This window comes from Eschscholzia californica, unplaced genomic scaffold (assembly GCF_041429995.1).
Source record: "Eschscholzia californica isolate CP2 unplaced genomic scaffold, dmEscCali1.0.p SCAF_6, whole genome shotgun sequence".
Classification (NCBI taxonomy): Eukaryota; Viridiplantae; Streptophyta; class Magnoliopsida; order Ranunculales; family Papaveraceae; genus Eschscholzia; species Eschscholzia californica.
Window position 1 is genome coordinate 36,759,167 of NW_028238483.1, and position 20,988 is coordinate 36,780,154.

General features: G+C 37.6%; 3 protein-coding genes across 4 annotated transcripts; 2 read left to right on the top strand and 1 right to left on the bottom strand.

The window, feature by feature from the left end:
- The first annotated feature begins 1,723 nt into the window (after positions 1-1,723).
- On the top strand, positions 1,724-4,267 carry LOC147534314 (uncharacterized). Of its 2 annotated transcripts, none has more exons than XM_086650845.1 (5): positions 1,724-2,046; positions 2,774-2,858; positions 3,444-3,517; positions 3,627-3,753; positions 3,826-4,267. In XM_086650845.1, exons 2-5 carry the CDS (start codon positions 2,856-2,858, stop codon positions 4,108-4,110), a joined length of 489 nt encoding a protein of 162 aa, XP_086506971.1. In that variant the 5' UTR covers positions 1,724-2,046; positions 2,774-2,855; the 3' UTR covers positions 4,111-4,267. The 2 variants fall into 2 exon arrangements, with proteins under 2 accessions (XP_086506971.1, XP_086506970.1); XM_086650844.1 differs by having other exon boundaries at positions 1,923-2,046; positions 3,435-3,517.
- A 602-nt stretch (positions 4,268-4,869) lies between these two features.
- Positions 4,870-9,401, top strand: LOC147534315 (keratin-associated protein, putative (DUF819)). Its single transcript, XM_086645485.1, has 7 exons — positions 4,870-4,917; positions 5,326-5,774; positions 5,858-6,084; positions 7,150-7,260; positions 7,886-8,038; positions 8,242-8,483; positions 9,006-9,401. Exons 2-7 carry the CDS (start codon positions 5,449-5,451, stop codon positions 9,327-9,329), a joined length of 1,383 nt encoding a protein of 460 aa, XP_086501611.1. The 5' UTR covers positions 4,870-4,917; positions 5,326-5,448; the 3' UTR covers positions 9,330-9,401.
- A 2,010-nt stretch (positions 9,402-11,411) lies between these two features.
- On the bottom strand, positions 11,412-17,421 carry LOC147534316 (uncharacterized). Its single transcript, XM_086645484.1, has 5 exons — positions 16,821-17,421; positions 15,829-15,904; positions 15,341-15,694; positions 12,928-15,224; positions 11,412-12,832 (listed from the first exon to the last, which is right to left on the bottom strand). The coding sequence occupies exons 2-5, from the start codon at positions 15,829-15,831 to the stop codon at positions 11,599-11,601; spliced, it is 3,888 nt and encodes a 1,295-aa protein (XP_086501610.1). The 5' UTR covers positions 15,832-15,904; positions 16,821-17,421; the 3' UTR covers positions 11,412-11,598.
- Positions 17,422-20,988: the final 3,567 nt, after the last annotated feature.

The following is a 20,988-nucleotide window of genomic DNA, read 5'->3' on the forward strand; positions in this document are numbered from 1 at the left end:
CGAAAAAAAATATATTCGGGGACCGACATTTGGTGGGATGTATTTTAATTACTAATATTTATGTTTTTCTAGAATTTAAAAAAAAAAATTAAAACTAATTAGAATTACAAAAAATGTATTTTGATTTTTAAGTTATTTATAATTTTTTAATTATTTTTAATTGTTTAAAAAAAAATAAAAAAAACAAACAGATCTGGCCGTTGGATAAACCAACGGCCAGATCTGTCCCCCAAGTGACCGTTGGGGGCCCAACGGTCACTTGGGGCCTCCATTCAGTCGCCCCTAATGTTAGGGGCGACTGAATGAGGAGCCCCAGCCTCCGCTCCAAGCGGCTGGGCTTGGAGCGGGGGGCTGAGGCCATAAATTTGAATTTATGGCCTCAGCCCGGCTGGGGTTGGACATGCTCTAAGGTTATGTGACTTATGAGGTCTTCAAGTGTTTTCTCTTGTTCAACAAAAAAAAAAGTGTTCTTCTTATGATGCATCATTGTCTTCTAAGTGTTTTTCTTGTCGACTTACACAATTCTTTTAACATAATACAAACACTGCGGTATAGATGTAGAGTTGAGAAGAGAGTGAAAAAAATTGAATTAGTTTTCGTTGATTGTTTTTTTTCTTATTACAAGAAAAAGAGCTACATAAGTATAGTCATCTGTAAAGAAGACTGTGCTACTCTCACATTAACTATAACAAACACAATAGATTTTACTATGTTGTGGTTTTGGGAAAACGTGTTATAAATCAATCTCATTTTACTGACAGACGAAGTATGGTGTTATTATTAAAAAAAACAAGTCGAATCCGTACTTTTTTTTTAAATATTGACTACAATAGTCATTACAAAGGCATTGATAGATCGATACGATGTGATAAACACGATAACTGTCGAATTACTACTAACCTGCAACACGACTAAATTGCTCAAAGGCTGACGATTTTTTTTTTTTTGAAATCAAACTTCATATAACGGCCAAAAGGCAAATGAGAATTACATCATGAAGTTTAAAATAACAAAGACAACCAAAATCTTGTGATTCTCAGGGCTAATATGAAAGCGGGAGGTTGTAGACTATAACTATTGAAATAGATTCTGTTGTCTCAGCTGCAGCTCCAATAAGTTCAGATTCTTATTGCCAACAAAAAAAAGGCTTTATTGCGTATTTTCGATTGGGAGCTTCAACATATAACATATAAAGGGTCGGGTGCTTGTTCGTGGAATCATTTCGTATCCCAAGTAAGAATGACTGCTCTCAACATGTAGGCTTCGACTGGGCTCGAGCCTTACAGCTCAGGGGCACCGGACAAACAAGACAAGTTATGCCCACCTGGGGTGCCTCTAGAGCTGCTTGATCTAACTGGTGGGTTACCTCTGGTACAGCCACCACTAACCATCTAAGGGTAGTTTTATAACCGATGCTTCTTTCACCTTCTTCTCTTCTCGCCGTCAACCGTGGCATGCAGATCTCTGGTTAGCGCCTCTGATTCCGGTACATCGGTAGAGAGAGTTGTAAGTTGACGAAGAAACTCCCAATAGTGGTTTATGATCAAAACACTCGATCCTGAATAAAAACGAAAATAACAAAATGTCCTAAAGACCAACGAAGAAACATAACTTTTATTGTACTAAGTATATAGAAAACAAACCCTAAAGCCTGACGAATTAAATGAACCTAAAGCCTACATAAACTGCTTTATTTATACCCAGGTTCAATATTCTTGTATTTGCACTTCTATGAGATCGAAATTGAGACCTCTACATGACATGCACTGATCACCTAGGCTATCGGTCCGGTAAGAAAACGATTAGTTCAATTTGGTCTAGTTTCAATCGAACCATTCCCATAATATTTCAGGACACCCCTAGTTGCCCTAGCCATTAACTATAGGGTGGTCAAGTTCCAACCTCTTTATACGTAATTACCAAATCGCCTTCTCTCCCCCGGTATTTACTTCAAGATCCTTCTCCTGGTTTCTCCATCTTGATTTGATCAAACATTTTTCAGCAACAACAAGAACTAATCATCATTTCATCTCGACTTTAAACCTCGTAAGATCATTTTACCAATTTTTATTCTTCTGATTTGAGTTCTAGGGTTTCTCTGAGAAAACCCCTCGATTATTGTAGAATCAAATTGTATATTTGTATTCATATTTTAGGTATCAATTAACTATCTAAAATCCCAAAATATTACTGAATTCTCAGTTTTGAGTCTTTAGATGATAAAAAGTGACAAATTTTAGTACTGAACTCTCCACATTTGGGGAAAAAAGATAGAACTTTTACTTTTTAAAGAGGTATTTAGGAAATTTTGAGGCTTGTCAGGTCGAGCTGAAATTTTGTTTATTTACTTGTGAAATTTTCAAATGGAACTGACTTTGATTATTGTTTCCAGAAGCTTAGAGTGATAAAGTTCATTTTTTTTTAACTTGGAGGGAATGTGTGTAATAATGGTGTTTCATTTTTTGGTGTTAAGAATTTGGTAGTGATAAAATTTGCTTGCAACTTACAACCTTTTCGATATTTGTTCAAATGCACAAAATGCCCTTGGATTCTGTCTTCCCATCATTACGAATTTACGATCACGTATGTGCTTGCTACTTACAACCTTTTCGATATTTGTTCAAATTCATTTGAACTCTGTCTTGATTGTTGTTCCCTTTTTCTGAATAAATTTGGATTGTCTTAGTCATCGCTTTTTATATATTTTTAGTTCTACAATACGTGTATGTTTGTGCGTGCTACTTACTCCCACTCGGTATTTGTCACAATGCAGTCGATGATACACTAATCTCCACAATCTATCTATTTCTGTTTCTTCAAGCCGTAATCTCGCATCATAATCCCTTATCCCTAGCATGGTAAGATTTTTTTTTCTCTCTAGCATATAAATGCTGTAAACATCTGTATATGAAACTCAAGTGTTGACGTCTTAGTACTTGCCACATTTTCCTTGATTTAGGCACCACTCAGGCTAGTGAAGTAACTATAGTTCGACGTGGTACAAGCCACAAAATTTTCCATGGGCATGGTCCTACACAGACCAAGCCAGGCTTTTTAACCTGACCAATCTAGGCGCTAAGCTCACACATAAGGCTAGCAAATTTGTTATAACATGATAATGATATCTTGGAGGTTTGCCTAAGCAATATGGGGCTAAGTGCTCTGGACATGAAATATCAATTTCACATCAAATATGCTTATAGTATTGTAGCCAGTGGATGAAAACATATATGTAATGTGGTCATTTTATTTGCACCAACTTCAGGAGTCGATCTCTGTTTTCTTCCATTGCCTGCAACTTTTGCTCAAAATCCCGCAGTATTAAAGTCTAGCAATCATGAAGTCTGTCAAGCTGGAATTGGTTTAAAATAATTGCCGAAATGCATTATATGTTCAATCATCGTGTGCCTGTCGACTGAATCTTATTTGATTAGCAATGCCAGGATGCTGCTGGTCCGTTTGACGAGACATGTGATAGACGGCTGTACGTTGGTAATCTTGATCATAGAATTACAGAGTATGTATTGAAGTCAATAATGAAAATAAGGAAATATCTTACGAGTTTAACGACAACCCTCTTTTTTGTAATGTATATTAAAATTGGAGGAAATGCTTGGTATTTCCAGGGCTGCCTTGATCAAGATGTTTTCTCCTTACGGAAAGATCGAGTCAGAGGATTTCTTGTGGCATACTCGAGGCCCAAAACGTGGAGAACCACGTGGTTATGCTTTTATCCAATTTAGTACGAAAGAGGTACATTACCAAACTACATTCTCTTTTATCTTATTCAAATTTCTCATTTTCTCCATTGAAGTGAGCATGCAGGAGGCTCAATTGGCGAAGGAGAAGATGTATGGAAGATTAGTTTGTGGGCGTCCATTAGTAGTCCGCTTTTCTAGTGAGAGAAACACGGTAGAGCCAGCAGCAGGAACACCTTTGTTGAATCCTTCTAAAGTAGTTTGTGAAGCAAAGAAATCAAGCCTTCCAGATACTCATTTTGGACAAACAAGTCGAAGTGCTAAAATTGCTGCGATAAAGAACAAACTTAAATCCATGGAAGCTGATAATATCAGCTTGAAGAGGCCAAGGCAAGGTGGTAACATCACCTGATTTGCAGCTACAGTTTGTGAGTGAACAAGTTTCTTCAATCATTTTGAATTTGGAAAGTTCACTTTTCCTATTTGAAAGACTTGTGATGTTTTTTTAGCTGTGATGTTCATCTGCAATTGGAGTTTACTTTTCTTATTAATCAAAATTTGAAGTTTTTGAAGAGTTCATATTAGTACTTAAAAATGTGGGTAGGTATATTTTATTTCAAACCTATGTTCAATTTCGACCCTAATTTTGATCGAAATTCTTTTCTTTTTCTTAGTTGATTATCTCTTTGAGGCGGCACAAAAAGAAAGTATGAATAGTTTGATTCCTAGCCTCAGTTTTGGTCCCAAGTCTAGCAAAGTATACTCACACAAATAGTATTTTAAAAACAGATTTGTGACACATTTACATTATTTAAGCAAATCATTTTTAAAAAAGACATCATTTACAGTATTTTAAAAACTAAGCATGAAAAATTGTGAAATTTGGATTCAACTAGCCCTAAATCCAGTCATTGGGTTTTAGATTGCAGCCCGATTTGAGGCCAAAATTTTGCATAGTATATCAGTTTTCTTAATGTAAATCTAAGAGAAGTTTTGAAGAGGCCATTGGGTAGTGTTATTGGTGCCTCCTTCAACGTTTCTTTCGGCTCAAAATTGACGGACTCGAGCTAATTTGGTTACAAAATCGACCGAAGTCTACCGATTTCAAAATGACGGAGCAACTTTTAACTAAGAAATGTCTCAAAATATCTTGAAATGTCTTGAAATATGTGCTAGTCAATGTCCTTCTGAATCTAATTCCACTGCCACCCCCCTTAGAGCATCTCCAATGCAACACTCAACAAAAACTCAATTAATCCAATGTGTCAAGTATGAGTTGAGTTTCTCTCTCCTAAGTTGCACTATTGAGATGCTCAATTCAAAATTCATCTCCAATGCAACACTTAAAAAAACTCAACATTTACTTTAGATTTGCTTTTGGTTCTTATTTTAATATATAACATGTTGATGTTGACCAATTGAGATACAACAATAAATGTTGAGATACTCAAAAGAAAACTCAACAATTGAGTTTTCTTTTGAGTATCTCAATATTTATTGTTGCCACATCATATTAAGATTCTAGTTGAGTGTTGCATTGGAGAGTGTTTTTTGTCAAAAACTCAAATAGTCCTATGTGTCAAATTGAGTTTTGTAATTTGAGTGTTGCATTGGAGATGCTCTTAAGAGACTATCTATCCTGGGCCAAGTCAAATATAGCTTCCATCTTCCATTCAACTGTCACTCTCTCCCCCCCTCTCTTTCTCTCACTACAAATCTGACGAAGATCAACAGTTGTTGACATTAATCAATGGCTTCCCCATTGTTGTTTTCAAACAGAATTCAGTCTAATAACTCCCCAATCACATTTCCTTCTCTTCGAAGATCAACTCCTCTCTCTTCCCGCCATAACATCTTAACTACCAAAACAACCACCTCCATTTTCTCTCTCTCAAATTCACTACCTCTTCATCAGCAGCCCAATAAACCCTTCCTCTCCCCACTTACCCCTTACCAAAACCCTAACTTAAATCGATCTCTAAAAGTCAAATCTCAAATAAATTTCCCCCTCATTTCTCCTCAAGATCAATGGGGTACTTGGACTGCACTTTTCGCCACCGGTGCCTTTGGTATCTGGTAACCCTTAATTCCCACACTCGCATTTTGGGTTTTTTACTAATTCAATTTGGGTTTTAAAATTTGGGTTTCTTTATTTGAAGGTCAGAGAAGACCAAGATTGGGAGTGCATTAAGTGGGGCATTAGTGAGTGCTCTGGTGGGATTAGCAGCTAGTAATTTGGGGATTATTTCTTGTGAAGCACCAGCTTATTCAGTAGTAATGAATTATCTTCTACCCATGGCTGTTCCATTACTCTTGTTTAAAGCGGATTTGCGTCGAGTTGTTCAAGCTACTGGAACATTGCTCTTGGCATTCTTGCTTGGTTCAGGTCATTTTTATGCTTGTACAAGATCACAATTTATCTTCATTTCCTCACATTTTGATCTGTAAAATTTTTGAACTTATTATTGATGATTTTGATGAGATCTATATTCATGTTATACTTTTCTACTACTAGTTTAGGCATAATGTGTTTGATTCGACGTTGTAGTTTGGTATCTAGTATGCTGATAATGAGTTCCATTCTGATTTTTAAGAGTTGATTTGTTCTCATATTTATCCAAACTATTTTGCTGACTATGCATTAGTTAAGTACCTCGATAGCAAACCTTAATAAAGATTGCTTGTAAGGATTGGAAAGTCTTTATCTTTAAACTAGATCATAACATTTCACCACAATTTCAAAGATGTCGACTATGTCAAATCATGCTGGGCTGGCAGTGGCTGCACCAGCCTATCAATATATATTCCAATGTCTTAAAGCCGGTATTCCTATCAGAGGCAGAACCAACAGTTTATGTGTCTATCCGTGTGAAGGAGTTGGAATGTGCTGATATGTGGTTTATATAGGATACTCTCTTAGTCGGGTGGATTGGCCTGATTAGTATAGACCCTTAAAAAAACTGACACATCAGGCCTCACTATAGGAAGCCATTAGTGGCTATATCTCAGTAAACCTACTAGCATTCCCCCCCTGATTCCCATAGGTAATAGATGCAGCCTATATGTCGGCTCAATTTGTAATTAGAACTTATAAAGATGTTGCTGCACTACGAGCATTACATACCTGTCCAACCACTTCAAGATAAGAAGTGAAAAGTAGTACTCATTTTCCTAAAAACTCTGTTGAAGTAAAGATTTGAGGGCAAATTTATGAAATAGTTATGCTGGGAATCTTTGTCCTTCTCATGTTTGAAAATTTAGGGATTTGCTTCATGTTATTTATTTCTTTTATATTTGAGATGTTTTTGTGTATCGACATAGGTTTCGAGTGGGTAAACTGTTTTTAAAATGATATGTAGGGTTATACTTTACTATTTTCTGTATCATCAGTATGACAGTTTCTGTTTCCTCTTCCTAAAAGTTAGTAACTCTGATAATTGTATTATGACAGTTGCCACTACCATTGGAACGGTAGTAGCATATCTGATGGTGCCTATGCGATCACTAGGACAAGATAGTTGGAAGATTGCCGCTGCCCTCATGAGTCGACATATAGGTGGAGGTAAATGTTGAGAATGCCATTTACATGGCGGTGCTTTTACTATTGTATTTTGTGGTGAAGTTTCTGAATATATAAACTGTCATAGAAACTGTTATATCTTTTGGCAGTATAATCATTGTTACTAGAATGGGACAATATGGATATTTGCAACTGCAAATGTTTAAGTGTTGCTATATGGTATTTAGGGAACTTGAATTGGTCACTCAAGCATCAACAGCATGGTAGTTCGAAACCCACATCACTCAAAGTCCATATCTGAAGAGAATAGAACTTCAAAATTTTGAAAAAAAACTTTTGTTTTGTCTGGATTGAGATGTTCCTGCTTTGATCTGTTTTATTAACTCTCGAGTAATAGTATACGACTAGTGAGTGGGACTCTTCCTCTGAAAACCACGGTAAAGCTTACTCAAATGAGATTAAGAAAGGGCAGGGGCGGAACAAGCATCTAATAAAGCAAGTACTAGTAAATTCATGTGGCTCGACAAATTCTGATTTCTTGTATTAAAAGTTAAATGCATATAGGACTTGTGAAGAATGTAATTTAGTAAAAACGGTCAACAATATTGGTTTTTCTCCATAGTTTGCTATAACTGATGGGGGTATCTTGCCCCTCGATTTGTTGTAGCTGTCAATTATGTTGCTGTATCGGAGGCTCTTGGGGTTTCTCCATCAGTTTTAGCTGCAGGATTAGCTGCAGATAACGTTATTTGTGCCGTCTATTTCACGTCGCTTTTTGCATTGGCTTCTAATATACCTGCTGAGGTTTCAACAGGAAATGGTAAGTGTTTTTAGCCTTCTCACTTCATTCACCAGCAATAGTGATGGTTTGTCTCTGATTCTTTCTCCAACAAATTTCTGCACAACTCTGAAACGATAGGTTAGCGTACTTTTTATTTAATTTTTTCCGGTTTCTTTTACATAGCGTCTGTTTAAAGCTATAATTGCTTAATGGATCGTCTGTTGAAAATCGGAACTTGGCAGCTGATGTAATGGATACGGAGTCCAAGGGTGAAAATAAGCTACCCGTTCTACAAACTGCAACTTCAATTGCTATATCCTTCGCTATCTGTACAATTTCTTCGTACATAACAAAATATTTTGGAATTCAAGGAGGGACCCTTCCAGTCGTAACTGCACTTATTGTGATATTAGCTACTATATTTCCAGCACAGTTTGGGTACCTAGCATCTTCTGCTGAAGCTATGGCTTTGATTCTAATGCAGGTAGACTATTTTACAACAACTAGCTAATACTACTTTTATACACTTGCTTGGATTTTTCTAGACATAGATGCATTATTAACTGATATTTGACTAAGAAACTAAGGTGTAATGTGGGTCTGTCTAGAAGACCCCAATTGTCAATGATGGGAACTTAGACAGACATCCGGCTTTACTCTCCTGTGAACAAGACCGTCTAAATCCCACTGAGCTGTAGTATGGGACTATGGGCTAATTCCAATTGACCCATTTACTCTCCCCCTTTAAAGTTAACAGAGTTGGGATGGGTTTAAATGTAACAAATTGTCCCGAAAGGATCACTTTTAGATGATAATTCCGTGGCTCTTGGTAACAAATCAGATCAAATGGCTCTATTTCTCAATCTCTCCGACTTGCTCCTTATAAGGGACCTCTCATTCAACTGTCACGTGAAGACTGATCGAGTCTCGCTAAATTATAGTATCTTGGATCATGAGCTATCTTCCTATTCGTCTGGTTTCTGAAATCTCATTTTGTACACATCAGGTATTTTTTGCTGTCATTGGTGCAAACGGGAACATATGGAATGTAATTAACACAGCACCGAGTATCTTCATGTTTGCTTTGGTTCAAATAACAGTCCATTTAGCAATTATCCTTGGAGTGGGGAAACTGTTACGATTTGATAAGAAGTTATTGCTGTTAGCTTCAAATGCCAATGTAGGAGGACCAACAACAGCATGCGGAATGGCAACAGCAAAAGGATGGAGCTCTATGGTTGTTCCTGCAATTCTTGCTGGAATATTTGGCATTGCCATTGCAACTTTTCTTGGAATTGGTTTTGGTCTTACTGTCCTTAAATATATGTAACCTTTTCCCAAATCTTGATTGTCAAGACAATATACGAACAATATCAATTGGCGTACTTCCTTTTTCAGCTAATCCGTCCAATATTTGATCAGTTTGTCTATTTCGTTGATTTCGTCAATTTGCTTGTGCAAGTAGATTTACACGAGTTTAGACATCTATTTCGTGGGGGATTGCACTGTTTGCAAGCAGAGATTGAGCGTAGAAAAATATTGGCATGTCTTTTTGAACAAGATCACGAAATATATTCTAAGTTATATTTATTATTCACATTAATAATAATGTACAATCAATCGGGGTTTTACTTAACAAGATTGTAGGTCGAAATTATTCATTAACCATGGCAGTGAAAGCCAGTTTGCATGTAAACTGTTATTGTGAATATACCATCACACTATAATTTTAAGCACTAATTTGGAGCAAGAGAAACTAAATGTTCTATTCGAGATGATAGAAACCCAACTTGAGCTTTACGATACCAGTTCACCCCCATCACTTGTCATCCTTCTCGAATTTTCCATTGAAGGACCTCATTGAACTATTGGCCAGCTTAAATGTTCACTTTAGGTCATGGATGCCACTAAACGCGGGTGAGACGGCAGGGACACCCTTGGTAAATTGTCGAGATTGGCAGCTACACGCCGAAACCTTATTTTCCAAAGCACAACACTAATAGAGATCTGCAAGATGAGCTTACGACATTCATCTTTATCACTCCATAGCTCATCGGCCAGACTCCAGCGTATAACTTTCAACTGCAAAATTACCTACTCTTCATCTGTTCCTTCAGAAACTGCAAATTGAAGATAACTGTAACAAGAGATGACCCGATATCTGCAATCTTTGCATGAAAATGTTAGATTTGCCTCTCTGCATTTGTAGTTATTTGTCAAAAAGCTTAAATATATACCTTATCGTTTGCAACACCGAAGTTGCCAATATCAGTTTTCAAATTATTCACCACTTTCCCCATGGCAGTTGCATATTCTAATGTTATCGTTGGGAAAAAGCAAAATGCATGCCAAGGGGGTTATTAACATGGATGTGGCAAAGCAATTGTTTCTTCACCTTTACAAAATCTATTGGAAATCCTGATAGAGTTCGGATAAAATATAGATAGCTCAAGAACATAGTGAATAAGTTAATCTCACTGCAGTATTTGTTCTGTCTGTGGAGGATCAAGTGCTGGTTTTTTGGTTTGTGGAATGGAACAAAATGGCTAATAGGAGGTTGCAAAATTATCAGTTTCGACTTGTTCTGTTTTCCCTGGTTATTGTGATTTGTGAACAACGCAGAGTACTATACTTTTTCCAAGTTTTATGCAACTACAAAAGTCTAGTGTATAAAATAAGTTTGATCAGCCAAAATAAACATGAACAGACTTGGAGTTAAACAGAGGCACATCGTATACATAACGATTACCTTAACAGAATGCAGATGAACACAAACTGAGATTTAGGGTCGATGAACACAAACTGAGATTTAGGGTCGATGAACACAAACTGAGATTTAGGGTCGATGAGCTCGAGAGCCAAATCAAAGTTTTGATCCGTCTTTATGGGTCTGAAACATAGATCTACCTTATCCCTACAAGAATTCAGACCTTTCAGCATCGAACCCCAACAGACGTTCAAGGAAATTTTCTACAAAAACAAGAATTCAGTAAGGGTTAGACCTGCCAAATTCACCACTGTAATATTAACATAAATTAGCAGCAAATACGAAAGAGAACTCACCATAAACATGAAGTTTCGCCAGCACCCATCCCCAGATTCATATGAACCGTGGTTATGTATCTCTAAATATCCGATTCAGTAACATAAAAAGAGTATCAAAGATGCACATTTTGAGATTGATAATGAAGTTGACTTCTACCAATAAGAAAAGAAGAAGAAGAAAAGAACCAGAAGTTTTAAGTGTACTAACATCTTGATAAGCTAAAATGAGATTCTTCACTTCATAATATTTCAACAGAATACATATTTTATAACTCACCCATGACCCCCACCAGAAATAGGCACCAAAAAGGAAACAAAAGGAACTTAAAAGAAAAGTATGAATAATCAGATTGAAACACCCGGTAAAGAATCAAAAAAGAAATTCTATATATTAGTGAATTTTCATTGCCACTACTCAGAAAGGGAAACTTGCAGGTTAATAGATGTTTCCCCTGAAAATAACAAAAAAGATATCAGGTTAAAATATCACTTCACCTAAACCAGCAAACCAAAACTACTTCGAACAGAACCAAAAAAAAAAAAAAGATTATAAGTCACGCAGGTCTTCGTTTAGGTGCTACATCTTCACATTTTCCAATTCCATATGATTCTGAGTTTTTGCTATACTTCCCATCTCCATATCTTAGATGACCTCTATCTTCTCTAAATCCTCTAGGTGCATCTCCAAGTCTTCTACCAATGTCACGGGCATAATCCTTATTGATTCGTCTACCATTGAATCCTGAAATTTCGTTGTTACGAGGGTCTCCTACTGCAAAGTCATCCTCTATATCGTACTGGAAACGCTTGACCGGCTCATCAATACCAATACCAAATCGTCTTATTGGGCGAGACTTGTCATATCTGTAACCATGTTTACTTTTGTCATCATCACTTCCATCGTTCCTAGGTCTTCTACCAGTTCCAATCACCTCTTGAAATCTCTTATTATGCATGGGCCTGTTGTAGTATTCATCTTCTCTCATTCTTTCAGAAGAATCCAACAAGTCATACCGATTATGGCTCCTGAAGGCTCTTTCGGGCGAGCACCTTCCAGGAGCTGAAGATTGTTGCCTGTATCCAACACCTCTAAAATACTCCATGCTATCCTTTTGATAGTCTAACAATCTGGAGGTATGTTGTGGGGATCCACGCCTTCCAGGTAAAACACCAAAATTTGCTATATGGTCTGGTCCAAAACCAGGCCGTCGATGGGGTGATCTTCCCCTGTCAATTCGAGACCCATGTTTGAAATTAGGAGACCTGCTACTTCTTCGAGTTGGAGATAGCCATATTTTGGGAGAGCGAGTTCTAGATCTGGAGCGAGATCTTGTACGAAGTTGAGATAAATGAGGTGCTCCTCTTCTATGATCTGAAGAATAGCTTTGGAGATGCAACGAAGAATCGATTCTGTTGACAGGGAAAGACCTGTTATTAAACCTCCCCCTTGGGCCTCGGGGCACAACTTGTGGACCATATCTAGCATATATGTTTCTGCCCAAACTGTTGCTTCTATCTGGGCTAGAATCCAGTAGATGCCCAACCTGTGAGGAAGCATTTGCGGACTGTCTTTGGATTCTTCCTCTAGCACTGGCTCCCGCAAAATTGGCAATGTCATAATAACTAGGTGAATTACAACGATTTTGACCATGACCCCAGTTCCCTCTAGAAGATTCTGTCGATCGATCAGCTCCACGGCGTATCCTACTGATATCTAAGCAAGATGCACCCCTTCCCATAGATTTTCCAACTTCAACACTAGGAGTTGGATTGTCGAAGTTGTTGGACCTGAAATATAAATAAAGTTAATGATCATCGGTTCAAATTATTAAAGACAGCATGTAATCGCATAATAACTAGAATGATTCTGTCTAGCAAGGTACCTGCTTGGTCCTTCAATCCATGATCGCAAGTTACTCTTAGGAACCATTGATCCAACCACTCCAGTTACTGAATCTTTGCAATTCATACCATCAAAACGAACACTAACATTTTTCTTCCTGTCAGTCCCTTCACTAACTTCAGTAAGTGTATCGGCAGAACTTTGACGGCCTTCTAGCACCTTTTCTCGTCCAGAAAATCTCATCCTTGAGCTTACTTGTTTTGTTGATTCTTTAGCAGCGTCCTTACCCATAAAAGAATCATCATCTTGAATCAACATATCAACAGCATCTAAATCTCCATCAACTACAGACTGCAATGTCCTTTTCCTGCAGATTGCAGCTTTCTCTAGCTGTACAGGTATGGAGATCAGGCAGTTTTTAGGAGCTTCAAATCTGTTAGAGTTATTGTCTGACCCATAATCAACATGTTCGGCTTCTACTTCTTCACCTTCATCTTCCCAACTGCGCTCAATCGACTCCCTCAGTTCCCCATCCTCGTACTGAGAGTCATAGCCACTCTGAAGCTCAGTCACCCTTTTAGTCTCAGCAACATGCTCAGGGGAGTCATGAGAAACACTTGAATCATAATCACTATCATCAAATGAATCATCTTCTAAAGCTACCCTACCAGGGATATTTACACAATCTTCATAAATTCTACAAGCTTCGCTAGAACTCGAACTTCCTACGGGCCTCTGAGTCTCAACCATTTCTGGAGTCAATCCAGACAACTTGAGTGTGGATCTCTCAGAATCACTATGCATTAAAGTCACTTCATCAATGCCTAATTTCACCCCATCTTCAGCTGACACGCTAACATCATGAATGTCTGAATATGCATTAACAATGTGTCTACCTTTACCAACAGAGGCATTGAGCTTGGACAATTCTTTACAGTCTCGTACCACTTGGGTAATACCGGATCCATCAGAGAAACCCATTTCATCATTTAGAGGCCCAGCTTTTAGCGCTTCATCTTCAGTAACATCAATGTTCACCGTCACCTTGGGTGCAAATTCATCAAGCAACTGGGAGTTTCTGTCCGCATTCTCTTCGTCAGAGCAAGTTCTTTTACAAATCACAGGCACAGAAAGTGTCACATCACACTTCTGAGATGCAGGATTGTCTGAGGCAACCGTTTCAACTCCTTCCCTACCCAAGGCACAATCACCATCTGTCTTCTTACAGAGATGGGTTGTGGGTGCTTCACAAGGAATAGTTCTTCCTCCAGCTGAAGAAATATGACTAGCATGTACATCGACTTCAAATGCAGTGGGGCTCGGTTGCTCTTGATCACTGGAAACTTCTGTTTCTTTCACTAGGTCCACAGCTTTGCAGACATCCAACTTATGCACGTCTGTATTTGATTTTTCAGACCCAGGAAAACATTTTTTAGAGTCTTCAAGATCGTTAATCTCGCACCTGTCAACCAAAGGCTGAGGCGATCCTTTGATTGAACATTTTGAATTTTCTGCCCCTTTCTCAACCTTCTCCCTCTGGTAAGAATCTTCTGCCCCTTTCTCAACCTTCTTGCTCTGGATAGAATCTTCTACCCCTTCCTCAACCTTCTCGCTCTGGATAGAATCATCAGATACACCTCGGTGAACAGAAATTTTCTGAGAATTCACAACAGGATATTCAGAAGTAGTCTCCCAGGCATCCATGGCAACATTTAGGTCCCAACGTAACCTGTCATCTCGTGAAGAGAATTCAAGCTTTCTGGCAACCCCATCATCCTTGCTACTATTCAACCCAGGATTCGTACAGTTATCTTGAATAACTGCGATCCCCGTGTTCTGTCGACCTACAGCATCTCTGGTCAGATCTTTTGCGAATCCCTCAGATGTCTCTGGTGATATGGTCGTTTCCTCCACGGACACTGAAGAAATGCACAAACTTTGAAAATACCCCTCTCGCACAGAAAACTTGTCATCGCCTGAATTCTTTTCGTCACAAGCTGCAGCTGCCAGTATTGAAATACCTGAAATTTCTTGTTTATCAGAAGAAAGCTTCTCATTAATCTCATGTGTGTCCTCCCTATCAACATTGACAACCTGAGCCAACCCATCTGCAGCAGCAGTAGCAATACCCTTATCTTTCCCTTCAGCTATTAAGTTTGGTGAAGAAGACTCCTGACAGATAGCAGGCCGACTGTCAAAAATCAAACCTGACTTCTGTCGGTGTGGAGATGGAATCTGAGGTGGGGATGATGGAGACTGATACAAGTATCTCCTTTTCTTGATTGGTACATGCTCTATATTGTGGCTGAAGCGACTTCCTAGGACTGAAACACCAAGCTGTAAATAAAAACAGAGGATATTATATGAGTTTCGTTGGAAGAGAGAGCCTGTACTAAAAAGCATGTCGGTAGACAAGCAACTAAAATGAGTCTCCGACAAGTAGCAACAGTAACCTTTTCAGATTCTGACACAGGCATATCCTTCACTATCTTTGGGTCTTCCTTCGCACATCCCTCTGCCCTTCCCGCAACAGGGTTGTTTTCACTTTGTGCCACTTTTGCCGAAGCAGGTTTTCTAGCTCGTCTTGATGCACTCCTTTGACCTTTCGTAACATTCTTCCAAGCAAAGTCAGGATTGAAAACATTTGTAAGCTCCAACCCCACTGTACTCGGCATTCTCGCCGATAGAGATTGTCTGCTGTCAAGTAATGGTTTACCACCACAACTCTTGCAGGATGCAACTGCTACTCGATTTCTACTAAGCCCCACAATAGAGGCTGACCCTCCACCACAAGTACACAAACGAATCTGCAAGTTCACAAAAATATCTTCGACTTAGAGAAAGAATTCATGCCCAACTATGAGAAAGGAATATCCGTGACTATATCTAAGAATCATAGTGTGTTTAAATATTCAAATAAGATGAAACCCTAGAAACTAACCATTAAATCTGGACCCTCATTGTCTTTTGTCTGTCTGGAAATTGCAATAACTTAGATCAGCTGAAGAGAAATGCACCTGTAAAACACACGAGCTTTACATAAGCATAGGCGCTCAAAAAATGTTGTCTGTAACATTGTAAACAGTAATTACGGTCTAATCAATAGCTTCATTAAAAAAGCTTAAAGTCCCATAGTTCACATTGTGGATTAGGGTTCTGAGGCCAACTTCAAATGGCAATTTTTAACACCCAAATCTAAAACTTCACATAGGTTCTCTTGTATAACACAATCATACTATGACCTTCTATGGTCCCAACCATTAAGTGGATAAATCTGAAACCTCAACAAGATCGAAAGATATATGCTAGGCAAATGTATGGGTGCCCATACAGATTCAGATCTTCTTATGCCATTCTTAGATCCCAAATACCCCAAAATAGATGAAAGAGCAGTCTCTCTGGTTCTGAAGAACCGAGCCCGTTTATGAAAAAACTAGGCTTTTACAAAAAGCCTAATATTTCTAGGTAGACTTGATAGAAGCAGATATAAAATTCATAAGCCTGAAGCGATTGAGAAGCCCTAGAATACAAAAAGAGACTACATCTGCTTCAGAAGCCAAGACACTATGTTTCATTAAGACAAAACCTAGATCCAACCCGAAGCATCTCATCGAGATAGAGCAGAACCTTCTCAGGAGGCAACATCAAACATTAGACAGTCAAAATCCGTTGCAGATTCAACTTTCCATCTATCAAGTACCTAAAAAAAACCTTATTATAACTCCGAACAGATCTAACAGAAGGAGAAGAAGCTAGTCTTCACATTCAACAAACCCTAATTCCTTCACTTTTTCATTAACTTCTTTTGACCCTTCAACCTGTTTAATTGATCTTCACATTGAAAACCCAACCAATCGAATCCCACCCCTCATTACCGATGAAAAAACACAACCAAAAAAACACATAAATCAAAAGCTAGGGTTTCATCAATACCTGAATAATCGATCTTCTTCTTCTCTTACGATCTTCAACAAATCACAGCAACAAATCAGAACAATCGAAACCCCTTACAAACCCAAATAAGAAAAACGAAAACCCTAATAAAATTCTACTCTCAATCAATCTATATCTATGTCTAAAAACCAACAAGCTGTTGATATTAGTATCGATTCTTTTCTTCTTCTACTACGACAACTACTAATAATACTTTCTCTCTCTCTCTAGTTTCTCATATCAATCGATCAAATTATATAAAACAAAAAAAGATTGGATTGATTCTTGTTTATTTCCACCACACATTGTGAGAATGAATCAATCCTTTCTTTTTCCTTCCCTAAAATCTTCTTTCTTTTTCTTCTTCTCCCTTCTTCCCTGTTTGTTTCCAATGAAGAAAAAGATAGCACCTTCACCACGTATTTATGGTTATTCTTGTGACCATATTACCCCTACTTTTTATTTTTTATAATACCTAAAATACCCTTTATTTTTATCTAGGGTTTTATTTTCCTAGTTTGGTTCCGAGTCAATATCCAGAAGATGACTTTGTGGACTCCTCGATTTCAATTGAATTTGATGTTTACTGCGACATCAAATTAATTGTCTGCCCCTCGTAACATGCCACGCCTATAATTAGTAGTACTTCTATTTCAAAACCACTAGGGCATTGGGCACCATTATCTTTTTGTTTGGGCCATTGGAGCAAATCAAGTTTTAGGCCGAAAAATTACATTTTCTCCCAAAATTTTCAGCCTCGGCCTCTTTGGGGGACGAAAATTTGAATTTAAATTATGAATTTTTCTCTTTTCTACCCATTCAATGAATTGATTTTGATCGTTGAATTTGTTAGTAACGTATTTTGAGTCGTTGGATTATTAGTAATGTATTTTGATCGTTGGATCATTAGTAATGTGTTTTGATCGTTGGATTATTAATGCAAAAGTCGGTTTGTTTTAATGTATATTTGTCATTAATGTTTTTATTTTATTTTTAAGTTTTTTTTAATTTACAAACAAGAAGAAGGAAGATCTAGTTGTTGGATAATCCAACAATCGAGATCATCCCAACACGACCTTTGGGAGTCCCCAACATGACCCAACGGTCATGTTGGAGACCCTTCAGTCGCCTTTATGGCTGGATCAACCCGGCTGCCATTAGATTTGCTCTTAATCTTAATAAGAATGTTATATAAGAGCACCTCGAACACGACACTCAATCTTTGAAAGTCCCACTCTCAACAAAAAAAAAATATATTTGAAAGTCCTATGAGCATCCTAAGATGTTTGGACTTCTTTTAAAAAAAATCAATGTAAATTTCAATTTGGATCTCTATAATGATTTGCTGGTAATTTTTTTAAGAATACGACTACGATCTACGTTAGTCGTTACAAGACAATGATACATCACGAAAATTTGATGGTGATTAAATAGAAATATACAAGACTTTCTATTTATAAAGTGTTTTAAAAAATTGTTATGTCAAATAAGTAAACAAAACAAATCTAGAGATTTACATTAGAGACAAACAGAAATTGGAAGATCTTTATTTTGTCACATTAGAATGAAAATCTCAATTCAAATTTGACAGACAAGACAATAGATTTTATTTTATTATTAAGTTTTGCGCTAGAGATGCTCTAAGCCTCTAAGGTATACACGTATTGATTGCACTACTATATTAAATTTGATATAGATCTTCAATATATAAGGAAATTCGAATTTTGAGTTTGTATGAAATTTTCATATTATAAACATTGTAAATTAAATCAATGTAACTCTAAATCTTCAATGTAAGGATCTAAGAAGTTGACACTCTCTCCCTCTTTATGTGCTTTGCTTTTCTCATTATCTCTCTTTATTAAAAAAGTCAGAGGTAAGAGAGGTTCTAACTAGGCTATTGATCAAAATGTACCAAAACAAGTCAGAATGTACGAGTTATATAGGAGGTGAATTAACCTTTCTTAGAAACAACTACGCAAAATAAAGTAATACTAAGAGCATCTCCAACGTGGGGGGGGCTGGGCTCCCAAATTCAAATTTGGGAGCCCCAGCCCCCAGCCCACGTTCTCCAACCCGGGAGCCCCGGGGCTGGGCTCCCGGGGGGGCTGGGAGCCCAAGCTCCCTGGCTCCCAAATGGGAGCCCGGGCTGGGGGCTCCCAGCCCCTGATTTTGTACCGTTGGGAGCTCCCAACGGCTAGTTGGGAGCTCCCAACGGTAGTATGGGGTGGATCCCCTATTTAAAGGGGATCCACCCCATACTTCTATTTCATATCATTCTCTCTCTCAATTTCTATTATCATTCTCTCTCTCAATTTCTCTCTCAATTTCTTTGTCATCCATCCTCTCCATCTCACTCTTTCTATCAATTTTTTTTTTCAATGGATCCAAATGCCAATTTGCATAATTTCGGTTATATGGGAATGTTAAACTCCGATTTCAATGTTACCGATGAAGTTAATTTATCGTATGATGGGGTCGAAGAAAGGGTCGAAGAAAGTTTTGATTGTAATGAAACGCCAATGTCGTCGGTTTCTAATAAACGTTATACTAATGATGATGATATTTTGCTCGTTAATGCTTATTTACATATTGCCACCGATGCGATTATTGGTAATGATCAAAGAGCGGGTCATTTTTGGAACAAAATTGCCGAACACTTCAACGAACGTACAAATCAAAATCGCGTACCGAACGTTCAAATCCCCCCCAATTTTTTAAAAAATTTGAAATTTAATATATTAGAGCCAAAATTTAAAACACAACCCTCACACACATACACCACACATGTGCATATTTTGGATTTGGGAGCCCCTCTTGGGAGCCCAACGTTGGAGTTGCTCTAAGCCCCGGGGCTCCCAAAATTCAGGGGCTCCCAAAATTGGGAGCCCGAGCCCCACATTGGAGTTGCTCTAAGATGTATAAAAATAAAATATATACTGTATATCTCAGGAAAGGTCTATTTTATGTGTAAAAATAATCTTATATTGTAACCTAAATATCATTTGTTGAAATTAGAAAATTTTAAAGAGGAAGTCAAAAGATATAGGAAATGGTTTGTAGTTACAATTTAGAAAGTTTAGGTATATGTCTGTAGTCTGCTTATGTTAATTTTAAGGAGTCCTTTTATGTCCTATCTGGACCATTGGCTGATTTTAGCTTCTATACAGAGACTTCATCCCTTGGTAGGTTAGGTTTAATAATAGGAGCTATCTCATTTTTAATGCCCACCTCGTGGGACTCTCACTTAAATTGCATGTGAGAGAAACAAACTCTTGTTTCTCCCTCCTCTCACATGTCCAGTCACGTGGAGAGAGAAATTCATGTGTTCTCTCGTATGAGATTCAAGTGGGAGTCCCAAAAGGTGGGTTGTGTAGTCTTATAGTGTGTGTGTGTGTATAACTTAAGAACATTGCTATTTAACCCTAAATTAAGACCGACCACAGGCCGAAGATTTTTGCAGACAACCTTACTGGTGATGTCATTTTATCTCTACATGGTCCGATCGACGGGAGCCATCGGCTTCATCACCATTCGCTTTGTGGTCGGTTCTACTTTTCGGGTTAAATAACATTTTGATAGCTTAAAAGAAACAATACGAATATTGTAAGTACCTGAAATTGATATGACACAAATTTCATTTATTTTGCCTTTCAGTGATGTTGAAACTCATTCAAAATTGAGCCACGGATATAATCAGAGCTAGATCGTTTTTGCTTCCCCCTTGCAATCGAGTAATGTTCTCAAGTAGAAATGTACGTCCTTGTAGTAAGTTTTCATTTCAAGTTCTAAATCCTATTATTTATATAATAAGAAAACTAAACAACATTAAAACATATCTAAAGGAATTCCTAATTAAAAGGAAAGTAAATCTGAATCTAGAGTAGAAAACTAATTAAAAGATAATCTCATAAGATCCTAAATAATATCTTAGAATATCTCAATGATTAGGTGCCAAAATAGAGATCTCCAATTCTTTTTTTTTTCTCCAATGCCAATTTATAAAGTTGTTTTTGTTTACTTACGTGGCAAAATAGAGCATCTCCAATGTAATACTCCAAAAAAATCTTTATTTATCCTATGTGTCAAGTTCCAGTTGAGATTTTCAGTCTTAGGTGGCGAGAATAGAGATTCTCAAAATTTTTTTGAGTTTTGCATTGGAGATGCC